Here is a 12,542-nt window from a genome sequence, read left to right as displayed (position 1 = left end):
CTAAGCGGCCTAGAAAATTTAGAACTCCATATGCTATCAATTTCGATGGTTACTGCAGTGGCACAGATGCACGTGCAATATGGTTTCATTACAGGTAAGGAACCCATGCACTACATCAGTATTCAGTGACTTTATTTAGCTTGTGGTAGTTATGGTTTAAAAGGTCCGTGCTTCACAATGACTTCATTTAACAGGAGGCAGTTATGGAAGCGGCGTGATATTATTAACCGTGTTGAAAAGCAGACAGGTGAGACGTGATAGCGTGATAAGGTTTAAGGAGCAGCAGTTCCTAAAATAGTGCAATTAAAGAGATTAACAGGATGACACATAGTCTGATGAGCGATTAACAGAATGACAACCTACATATCAGTATATCAGGATAGTTAATCGCGCTAAGACGAGTTGTATATCATAGTATTATGTATAGTGTTACTATGATGACACAACAGGAACTTAATTAGATGACAACACTTCCTGGACACTGTAAAAGTTACACTGTCTGTGTACTGTCATTGTCTGCCGATCAGTCTCGTGTCCACGAAAATATAGTAGAAAATAAGAATGAGGTAACAATGACTACCGTGGGTTGTTTTGATGACGAATTGCAGATTCTAAGTATAGCAAAGGTTGGGCTATATGACCGATACGGAGAGGCTTCAGCTGTATTGATTAACATCCACCTCTTTTTTAACACTCCCTAACAATGTTCAGACTTGATTGTTTAATGAGAGTGTCCTCCGTAAAAAATATAACAGGGTATCAGCATAAAAATATCAGCGACTTACCACATTCTGCAAATCAAACAGTTCTGGATTGAAAATGGAAATATCGTTCTTTTCGCAGTCCTCAATGATCTGAAATTATAATATTTAAAGCAATGAAATTTAGAGGAATTGAGTTGGTTCCTTGACACTAACCAGACCACTTAAACTTTAAGCCAAACTCTAAGCCAAAAGCCTACCTGTATAAGAGTTTAAGTGACTACTACTACTACTACTACTGTAGTCTATGATTATAAGAGCATAAGTGACAGGGGATGTCGAGGTTTGCGAGGTCCGGGTACCCTTTAGCCGCTCATACATAGACTTTTATACTCATATATACTCATATATATTCATATATACTCATATAAATGTCTAAATAACATAGACATTTATGTCGGGTAAAATAAAAATGTTCTTAAACGTTTTTATTTACAAGTTTCATTAAAGTAATTTTACGACTGTTTGGTGTTCTTCAAACCTTCACTTTGAGCTTCTTGCACTCTTGGGTTGTCATGGTGTCGACTTTAGCTATCACTGGGATTATGTTGACAAGTTTGCAAGTTGTCTTCATGAACTCAATATCAACTGGCCTCAATCTGGGGGGGAAGGTGGGTTAATACTAATATATTTATAAAATATTGGATTTTACAACTGCAACTTTTTTTTTTATCGTAAACTACTTTTATACTCTAATAGTTATTGGCCTACAACTCACTATTTTCGTAATTGTATATTCTTATAATTATCATGGTTTATAGAAATTGTGGAGATATTAAGCGAAATAAACAAGAAAATAATCACAAATGCCATATCTGGTCGCGAAATAAATCGCAATGTATTCTTGATACACTTACCTCATCGTTTCAATTTTGCCATGACAATGTTTCTGAATCGACCCTTAATTATCCATTCCACCTGATGAAATGAGGATTTTGGATTGATTGTCAAAAAAATTGCGGCAATTTCTGTAATTTATTGTGAGATAATGGGAATTTGCGACCAATTTTTTGATGGCTAAATCAAATATCTATTAAAATATTGTCGAAATAGCGATTTCGAGAGAGATTCCGAAAAATTCATGCAAAAGATTTTGAAAACTGAATTGAGTTTTACAATTTACATGAGACAAATTCCGGCGAATATCGGCGAAACCTGAGAAGATCGAGGCATTTTGGTGGCATTTTATTGGTATGGTGGTTTTCGGGTATTTCGTTACATATCTTAAAAATGATTGAGCTATAACTTTCAGATATTGTAGTTTAGGCCATAACATTGTCAATGTAATGTAACTGTTCATTGTCAAAACTGTGATACTATCACCATGATGATTATCTATGACAACTAGTAAATTAGTCGTTGCCCATAGTGGGCGAATGGTTTTTGTCATAACAAACATTTATCTTGTCCTCTTATGAAATTTCATTAGAGTCAGGACCCTTCTACATGCGAAGGCCCATAAATGTTTTATGTATTTCAGGGTAATTGTAAATATTGATACCAATACTTATGGACCAAATTTGGCAGTTTGTTGCCTGCGCCACCGTGCATATGGGTTGGGGTCCGTTCCCCGCATTCAAACTTGATGACAACGTTCTAGCTTTCGATTCCTAACTGCTATCCGTAATCATGGTTTCAAAATAATATCCTTAAAACTGGAATCCGAATAGAACATTTGTGGTCGAAATTAGACAGAATGAACTAATTTTGACAGTAGTTATAGCACGTGTTATAGCACGTGTGGTTCAGAACTGCTAAATTTATTTAGTTTTGGATTAATATTAAACCTGGATTGGCCGGCAGAAGAAATTACTCAAAATTTGACAGAATTAGCTTATTTAGCCAAAGAGGTGTGGTTAAGAGGTTTAAATCTTAATTTATCTTCTACCGAAATCTTTCTACTCTTATCGTCCTACAACTGCACTGTTTTCTACTCTTATCGTCCTACAACTACACTGTTTTCTACTCTTATCGTCCTACAACTGCACTGTTTTCTACTCTTATCGTCCTACAACTGCACTGTTTCTACTCTTATCGTCCTACAACTACACTGTTTTCTACTCTTATCGTCCTACAACTGCACTGTTTTCTACTCTTATCGTCCTACAACTGCACTGTTTTCTACTCTTATCGTCCTACAACTGCACTGTTTTCTACTCTTATCGTCCTACAACTGCACTGTTTTCTACTCTTGTCTCTTATCGTCCTACAACTACACTGTTTTCTACTCTTATCGTCCTACAACTGCACTGTTTTTTACTCTTATCGTCCTACAACTGCACTGTTTTCTACTCTTATTAGCTTATTGTCCTACAACTGCACTGTTTTCGGGCTTTCCGTAATTTTGCTATATTTTCTAATAAATAATCATCATCTTAATTCAGCGTCATTATAGAATATTGATGCTATTGATGATATTTGAAGAACAAATAGCAATAAAGTGAAAAATAACTCACCCAGAAGCGAAGGGTGACAAGAAATAAATACAGCAATGTATTCTGTGATCGACCACTATCCTTCGGTTGATACTGTTCTCCTCCGACATGTACTTGCTGATACGACCCTTTATTTCATCCATCACAGGCTGCCAGCTGAAAGGGTGAGGTTATTAGTTGGACTGATTTCATTGAAAAAGTACAGTTGTCGGTGTTTTAGTAATATCTAAGGGTTGTAGGGATAATGGAGGTACATATTATGTACAATCTATATGTATATGGATAGTCAAATATCTTATTAAGATATTATTTCTTGTCGAAATAAGAGGATTATCCAACGAAAGAGAGAAAGTGTCACAAAGAATTCATGAAAATGTATTTATGATCAGAAGAATGAGATTTATGAGCCTAGATTTATCCAAAGTAGACAAATAAAAGTGGGTCGAAAGATGCTGGAGAGCAGCAAACCCATAAAGAGAACAAGGATGGCGAGATAGCATTGTCTTGGTTGGGGGTAACATGTTTAGGTTGGGTACTGCAGTGGCGTTTCCGGGGGGTTTATTTGCGTTTAACATATAACTCCTTGACGAAAATTCACGATTGTTCAGCTTGAAAACTGTTTTCATGCACTTTTAGATAATTGCAAACATAAATGGTGGTAACTGTCACCGTTGTAACTGTGTATTGTGCAACTGTGATAGCTACATCACCATGATGAGTTTATCACTATGACAACTAAGTAAAGCTTACCAGTCAGTTCCCATGGAGCTGGGTCCGAATCCCGGGGTTTCTATCAGAGATAGAACAAGCTTTGATCGCTTGTGCTTTAGCAACATTGTCTCTATTATCGACTCCTTTCTGCATGCGAATGGTCCCACTGAAATGTTTTATGTTATCTTCAAGGAATCTGTAAATTGATTGTAAATACTCAATACTTCACTGAAGATTTCACCATTTTCCGACAGTTTTGTTGACACGTGCGCCCACGTGCAATCATGAGTGACGCATGATGCCGTTCACATGACGACAATTAAACTCTGAACTTGACAAAAGACGTAAAATAGCAATACGCTTTCCAGATTCCTGACAGTCTCGCGTATCATGGAATTTAATAACCAGGTGGTGACGCGGAATTTCTTAAAGCTTGGTATTACCACTGATATCCGACAATAAGCTCCTGATATCAGACGCAAAATTCCATCAGAAAGCAGGTTTTTATGAAGGAGCAGAGTTTGAGGATTTTATGAAGGAGCAGAGGTTTTTATTACCTTTATTGTCGGCAGGGGAACTCCTTGCCTTGGAGATCCGTTGGGTTTGTAGTAGTTGTTGAATGATTGTTGTCTTGCCCAACCTTGATTCACCTGGGGAGGGAAATTTAATTTTGGGTTGATAGTGCGAATTTGTGTTATCCAATAAAAAGTTCTGCAATATCATCACATGAATTGTACTGTGAACTACAACAGTTTTATCACTTGGTTAAACCCTAACAATTAACATTACTAACCGACCACAAGAACGTTGTATCTCTTAACATGTCGGACACTCCGCTGCAGGGAGTTGATGCTTCCCAGCCTCAGTTGCTTCCTTGACTCCATTAACGTCTCGTTCTCCAGCGCACTGATTTCCTAAAATAAAGCCCTTTGTTAAAGCCATTTTTCTCGCTTGAAATATGACTTAAGCGTATCTTTTTGGATATCTTTTTAATGTCGTACAAAATTGTATTGCTAAGTGGTAAGTAACTCTATTGTGTACAGTTAGGGCGGGGTATGGTATAGAAATCTAAAACATTTCAACAATAAGTTGAATATCTTTCTCACAATTTACAGTATTTAAATAGGCAGTATCTAGATAGCCCGACCCCTGTTCGCGAACAGGTGTTCGCGGAACAGGTGTTCGTGTTTAGTTGAATATTTTTCTAACTCACAATTTACATTATTAAAATCGTGTTCGATAGATAATAGTTTCGTTCGGTTGAAAATATAAATCTTAATTTACTAAGCTCATTACTTACAACTTTTAAATATGCTCTATATCTGCGTTTAATTTAGTTAGCACTATCATTTTAGACTAAATTTAACGTTGCAAACATATTCTTTCGATCTTATCTCATTTTGTACCATATTCATCAGCTCGAGACTTGATATATAATATATATATGTAAATTTTATATATATCAAGTTTTGCTCCCGTTTCGATCAGTTAAAATTGTGTAATGTTACTATACCGTGGTACTATACCGTAGTACCATACCGATTATTACTTTAATATCGATGTGATCAGTGCAGATATTTCAAAAGAAATATATTGTTAACTCACTGATTCTTTTAAATTCCGTTAAATTTATAAACTCATTTAATATTTTGTTGCTACGTTTGGTGACTGAGTAGGATTTCAACTCTAGTTTAACATACGAGGTGTTGAAATTATCTATTTAGATACCACGGCTACTATAACTTGTAGCCTGGTGTGATACCATAGTGTTGCCGTGATAACACTATATTTATACGCACCTATAAGTGTGCAGTCCAGGTAGGGGCTTATATCTTTATATGGAATTGCTGTCTCGACGAAAGGCTAACAGCAAGAAAATGGTTTAACAAAATGGTTTAACAAAAACAAGTGCGAGGATAATTTTGATAGCATCTGATTTTGATATTATTAAATTTTTTGATGGTATCAAATTTTCGATTGTATCAAATGTTTGATTGCATCAAATTTTGTATAGTATATTTATACGATCAGAAATTATAGGTGATTTAACAGCAACAGCAAAAATGCAAAGCACAGCAACCACACCAACAATACCCCGGTTTTATGAATACTGTAATTATTGCCTAATTTCCAGACATAATAATGTTGTGAAGGATATATGCATGTGATTCAATGTTAAAGTTAAACTCATAACCACGCCAAGGAACAGGAGAAACACGGCTAACACTATAGTTTGGTTACCAGTTTCATTTCCTTGAGAGCCAAGCACAGCATTTCACATGATAGGTGTGGTACAATTTATCAGGGAGCTGGGAAGCCCTGTTATACGCTATTAGTACATATTTCAACGGGATCTGATACCCAAGTTGTCCGTCTTTAAGTCGAAGGAACTCAGTATGATGCAGACCAAGATTTGACGTGATACCGCGGATTTGTTAATTTATTATGTATTGAGACTATATCTATTGAGACTGTAGCCCTTATAACTTAGTAACTTGCAGTTGTAACAATTTCTGCAGAATATTGATTTGTCATCACGTACTTCCAGTTCCGTTACTAACTGAAATCTGAGTAGCGTCTTGGGTCTATAATGGTCATTATAAAAGTCTCCCAAGTGCCATTCCTATAAGTTAATGTGGGTGTTTGAAATTGACATTTGATCGACTGATCCATCTCACCCCCAATGCTAAGCCTAAAATTTGATTTTGCATCAACGACTAACGCTTTTTATCCCTTAATCTACCGACAGGGCCCTAACCACCAACCCATATTCATTATCCAACCCACACTTTAATAGGAATCCAAAAGCCTTGTTTAAAACTTCGAGAGACGATCAACTTAAAATAAAGATAAGTGATAAGCTATACTATAGTATAAGCGTATAAGCGATACCGCTGTGAAAGCAAGGTACAAGCCAACAAAAACAAATCACAATTATTAAAATTTAAAGTAAAAGACAAATGAGCTATATTATATACTATATTTTTAGTGGGAAGGCGGATTATCATTATATATTCTATGAGATGAGCTGTGGAAGGAAGTGAGGGTAGGTCATACAGGAACTAACTATGACACAAAGGAACTATTATCCTCATTATGACAGGAGAAAGTTTAAAACATAAATCAGCAGAGCGCTATACCAGGTAAATACTAGGTATGATGTAATTATTAGGTAATGAGGTAATACTACGTAATTCAGTTGTGAAAAATACTAAAAATAAACTTTGAGGCTTTGAGGAGTATCCAAGAATATGTTTTGTTTTTGCTATAGTATAGGTTCGATAGTTTTGAAGGATCGATAGGCCTTACGGAATCAAACTAGAAATCTAATGGTTCACGTATCGCGCTATGCAAGGGAATCAAGTGTAGTGCGATTTTACGGGTGTGCCGCTCGAATTGCTAACTTTAAAACCCTTTAAACTTCACAGCGAAACGGTAAGAAAATTCAGTAAGTGCAGTAAGAGGGGTGTAGGGTAACACAACGAGGACAGCAAGCCATTTGAAAGTTGCAACGGTGAGATGAGTCGAGTGTGAAATGTGAGAACCAAATAATAACGGTTACCAAGTTACCAAATAACCAAGTACCGGTTATCCAGTGACCAATAAGTAACCAAATAACGGTAACTGAGTAACCAAGTACCGCGGTTATCCAGTGACCAATAAGTAACCAAATAACGGTTACCAAATAACCAATACCGGTTATCCAGTGACCAATAAGTAACCAAATAACGGTAACTGAGTAACCAAGTACCGGTGAGATGACGATGACTGGAGTGTAGAGTGTGAAGTGTGGGAACCGAGTAACTCTTATCAGGACTTCAGAAGTTGGAGTGAGGTGATCAGACTTACTTGTTCGTACACCACGTGACCTAATTGTGACCTGTTTCTGGCTTCCTCATTGGTTGAGCAAGAAATGGACACTGCTGATTGGATATCTGACTTACCGAGGGTAGTAGCTGTGAATGTTATGCTGAACACTCCTAAATTTATGCGGATAATAATATGTTAATTTTGCATACGGAGAACATGTTGTGAAGCTCGACTCTCTGCATGGTCTGATTTGTTTATTTCACGTTACATACTAGCTCTGTCAACATAACTTATCTAAGCTACGGCGACACAGAATATTCCGATACTTTTTGTCCATGTCAGCTCAAATTTTTGGCACGATGAATCCCATGACTGCAGCATATGTTGGAATTATCGAGAATACGAGAAGCTCAGAAGTTAGAGTAATAAGTGATGTAATACTTAACAGCTAACTGGTAACTAGATCGGGTTTCATATTTAAATTTTGAGAGGCTTCGGAAGGAAAAATGTCGTGCTGTCACATATTGCCATGTTCCCGCCATATTACATTTTCAAGGCCAAATATGGGTCAAAGAGCGACCAAAAACTTAAAAAGCTTAGATCATATGATAACGGAAAATCAAAAATAATCAAGAGTGAAAAAAAGTGAAGGGTTAAAGAGTCTTTAACCGGACGAATGATCAATGAGGAAAGACAGGAGCCTGACAATCTATAAAGCAAAGAACCTCAATCTAATGTAAACCTGACCGGGGCTGCAGCCGGGAACAGGCTTGATAATTGGAGGTTTGTAAAAGGTTACGAAACCCAAAGTGGGATGGAAAACGTACATACTCAGACATGATGTAGGAGTGTCAGAGCTATTCTTAGATGTTCTCTGTCATGTTTTTACTGGGTTTAATTTTGCTTATCCGCAATCCCACCGCTATCTGGTGCCCTTGATGAGACCTACTGATGTTGCGACGGTGGACATGTGGTAAGGCTCATGGGTCAAAACTCGGAATAGAATACACGTGAAAAACGTGCATTTTCTTTTTCTTTAAAAGTTTGGTGTCCTCTTTGTCAGTTTAAAACCGAGCTGGTTATATTCTATCCGAAATATGGCCAGGAGTATTTTCACATATATGGTGGCGTCGGTGAAAGTTGTGTTGTACTAATGCTCCAGACTTGCAAGTGTTGAAGTTGAACCATGTCAGACCAACGCCTTTATTAGGGCGTTTTTGTGGCTATCACTGTTGGAGACTTGAGACTTGAAAGGAGGTATATAGTTATGAAACTTAGTTGACTCAGACATGATATTTTACAAAAACACGTTTTTTGCAGACAGATTTTCTATGAGTTAAAGATAAATGAAGCCGTATTTGTCCCCTTTGTAAATGATATGTGCCCTTGGATCCTACAAACGATGGTTGCAGTGGAAATGTGAGTTGGTGAAAGAAAACAGTGGCAGTAATATTATGCACTAACATGGTTACATGCAAGTAGACAACAAAAATTGCTTTCATAATACTCTGAAGAGTACTGGGCAGAATTCAATGATGAAGGATCGATGTCAACAAATTATGATTCAGCTTGCATGCTGAATGTTTTATTGATTGACGGACATTCCAACCTTGAATCGATTATTATAATCGAAAGAATTTTCCTAAACTGATGCACAGTAAATATCATTGATTTGCTTGACAAAATTGGTAGAGAAATGAATTATCATAGTTGGTATTTCAATATGTAACAACAATTATACACCCCACCCATTTTTTAAAGATTAAAGAAATTCATGGTACGTATTAACATCGTATTATTGATTTAACACATATAATATCATGTCAATTTTTAGCTCAACCTAGAATCCACAGCAAAACACATATTTTTGATCCTCATTCCTCAACATAGTGAGAAGCACACCAACATAACACGTGGGGTCACCTCAGCATACCAACAAGTATAACGTTCCTACAGAACCCCTTATATAAAATACAACGTGTTCTTTGACCCCTCCAGTATCGTGAATACTGTCACCCTCATAATCAGCTTCTATTTCTGGGAGAGGTGGGAAACCCTAATACTCCCCAATACATTGCACAATGCAACACCCTCAACATTCCCTAGACTTGCTGTGTTAAATATTCATACCTTTCATACCTGCGCATTTATACTTTTATACGTGTGATTTATTTTTGGGGGGCTTATCATTTTGGGGGGGGGGGGGGGGGGGGGGGGGGCTTATCATTTGACAAGGAAAAATTTATAAATTGGTTAATCAAATCAAGTGTACACACAGGGACGTCACTGAGGTTTGGAGACTCACCGGATATTTCATGATGTATTTGTTCTTCATTCTGTATTCATTCCTTCTAGAAGTTGTTGCTACGATAAGAACAGTTTATATATCATTATCAAAATAATTCAAAGGGAAACTGAGTTTCTGGAATAATAATTCCCAAAACAATCAAACGAAACAAAGTTGTCAGGAAAGTTAAAACTTTGCATGGATCACAAGGTATATCACACTCGAATTAGCTTCCAACGACAACGAAACATAACAGGTCTGTAAGACATAGAAAATAGTGCAGTCCATGACAGTCCATGAAGGTAATGATATCTACACGATCAACTCAACCACAAGGTACGAGACCTGTCAAGATGTGATAGGATTAATAATTAAAGTACTTGGGGTAACGATTATTAATGTCGATTATAGCAGCTCGAGCTATACTCCGTCGCGTAGCGAAGTAAATGTATATTGAAACATTCCTGTATACAAAACGGTCTTCAAAAAGTAAAGTTTAAAAACGATCTTCAAAAACAACATTTAAACATGAAAAATAGCTAAATCGGGAAGCAATAAAAATATCATGCATAAAGGACAGACCTCCAAGTGCAGGACTAGGACAACTTGTTGGTTGTAAGATAAGGAAAGCCAAACGCTGGATTTGATGACAAACATATGGGTTATTTAATTAGTTGAACAACCACTCTATTAAATCTCCAGACAGGCGTCGATGTTTGGTTGTTAAAAAAGTAAAATGAAAACGGGAATAGAGATTTGGTGATAGCCCCTGCCAGTCTCAGACGTCGAACTGCCGGACTAAATTCATTTATAGAGACACTCCGATATGGGTATAACAGAAAGTATGAACCTTGTGTCAACTGCAGAAGTCGTAGCTAGATATATACAGGGTGAGTTGAAAATAGTGTGTGGAAAGTAAATGGCTCAAATTTTTTTGACAAATGAAATTTCCACTTAATTTTTGCATATTTAGGTAATGAAAATATATACTTTTTATAATAATACAATTAAAATACTTAATAATTAATAATTTGCTCAACCCATCGTCCTTTATTAGCTAGGACATATTGATAACGTGTAAGACAATTGTCTATAGCCGACTTGACTGCATTATGGGGGCAGGGGGTCTTCATGGAAATTTTCTCAAAATCGACTTTTTAGTTAGTTGTTTCTGATAGAGGGGAGTAATATCTATCAGATGCTTTTGATGCCGTGGAAAAATATCGTTCCTAGCCGAAATTATTGCCGGTCAAAGGTCAGCGCGTGTGTGGTAATTGTATTGCGCGAGCGACTTTTGATCGCGTGCCCTGAAAATCGAGTCTAAAAATCTATTTTCTCCTACATTTTTTGAGCAATCACCCTGAAACTTTCAGTATATGTTTTAAGGATCATTTAGAAGAGATGAGCCAGACAGAAATTTGAGATAGGCCTTTAAAAAATTTTTATTTGATTTTGAAAATCTTGGACCTCGTTTTTTGATGATTTTTTGAGGTCAACGATTTTCAAAATCGAATAAAATTAAAAAAAAAGCCTATCTCAAAATTTTGTCTGGCTCATCTCTTTTAAATGATCCCTAGAACATATCCTGAAAGTTTCAGGGTGATTGCTTTAAAAACGTAGGAGAATATAGATTTTTAGACTCGATTTCCAGGGCACACGATTTGAGAACCCCATTAGGACGAATTTAAGATTTTTTGGAAAACTGCCAAAAATCAACCAAATTATGAGTTAGAATCGAATGAGAGGCAAGAATGAAATATGTAAAGTTTATGAACTGATAGCAATTCACCTTTCAAAATTTGCTCCTTCATAAAAAAAATTATCGATTTTTACTTTCCACACACTATTTTCAACTCACCCTGTATACGGTATCAGGGACAAAAGAAGATTATTTTGCCCAAAAATCGCGATACCGCGATTTTTAACAGACTATACATAAGACTATACATAAAATTTGTCGCAAATAATGGGGAAAATCGCGATTTCGCACATGCCGCCATTTTCCGTCGGTATGTGAATTGTGGGAGCTATTTTTGAAAATTCAGGCGGGAAATGAAGTAGTTGGCCGGCCCCGGGCCCTGACTTATAAGGGCATCACGTGTTGTGACTCACACCACGTGATGCCCTTATAAGGAGGTGTGTGCCGGCCCTGACACTTTCGCCAATCATAAACCTCATCAAAGTATCAAAGTAAGGGTCGGGCCTCAAAAACAAGTTCCACCAAGTGTGCATACTCACAGGAATTATATGTGCTGTAAAGAGTTCTGGAGAAAAATGAAAGATAAAAATAGTCAAGAGAAATGTTGCAGAATGTAGCTGTCATCTGTACATACCCACAGGCATGTCTGTATATACTGCTATTATACTGTAAACTAACAAGGCAAGGAGTAGTGAGTGTTTGTGAGAGAGACAAGTCGTAACTAACTAAATATACAACATGATATGCAGTTATTAATTACAATATTATTTGTATATAACTTATTTTTGTAAATTGGTCATTAAAACTACCGGCACCGTCCGGACAACAAACAAACAAAA

General features: G+C 36.7%; 1 protein-coding gene across 3 annotated transcripts in view; it reads right to left on the bottom strand.

The window, feature by feature from the left end:
• LOC134818118 (septin-2B-like) overlaps window positions 1-12,542 on the bottom strand; it is a 35,450-nt gene that overhangs the window by 2,927 nt on the left and 19,981 nt on the right. For 2 of the 3 annotated variants that reach the window (XM_063827544.1, XM_063827545.1), the window contains exons 2-8: window positions 10,023-10,083; window positions 4,701-4,821; window positions 4,465-4,557; window positions 3,947-4,073; window positions 3,218-3,352; window positions 1,243-1,360; window positions 786-854 (exon numbers count right to left, since the gene is read on the bottom strand). In XM_063827544.1, coding sequence (XP_063683614.1) covers window positions 786-854; window positions 1,243-1,360; window positions 3,218-3,352; window positions 3,947-4,073; window positions 4,465-4,557; window positions 4,701-4,821; window positions 10,023-10,052 — 693 coding nt within the window. In that variant the 5' untranslated portion in view covers window positions 10,053-10,083. Of the gene's footprint in view, window positions 1-785; window positions 855-1,242; window positions 1,361-3,217; window positions 3,353-3,946; window positions 4,074-4,464; window positions 4,558-4,700; window positions 4,822-5,706; window positions 5,773-10,022; window positions 10,084-12,542 lie in introns of those variants that run through there. The other variant, XM_063827546.1, reaches the window with a different exon arrangement.

The sequence above is a fragment of the Bolinopsis microptera genome, chromosome 7, assembly GCF_026151205.1.
Source record: "Bolinopsis microptera isolate Bmic1 chromosome 7, MBARI_Bmic_1.0, whole genome shotgun sequence".
In the NCBI taxonomy this organism is placed as follows: Eukaryota; Metazoa; Ctenophora; class Tentaculata; order Lobata; family Bolinopsidae; genus Bolinopsis; species Bolinopsis microptera.
Note: the sequence above shows the minus strand (reverse complement) of the source record. Positions and strands in the feature narration are given on the sequence as shown.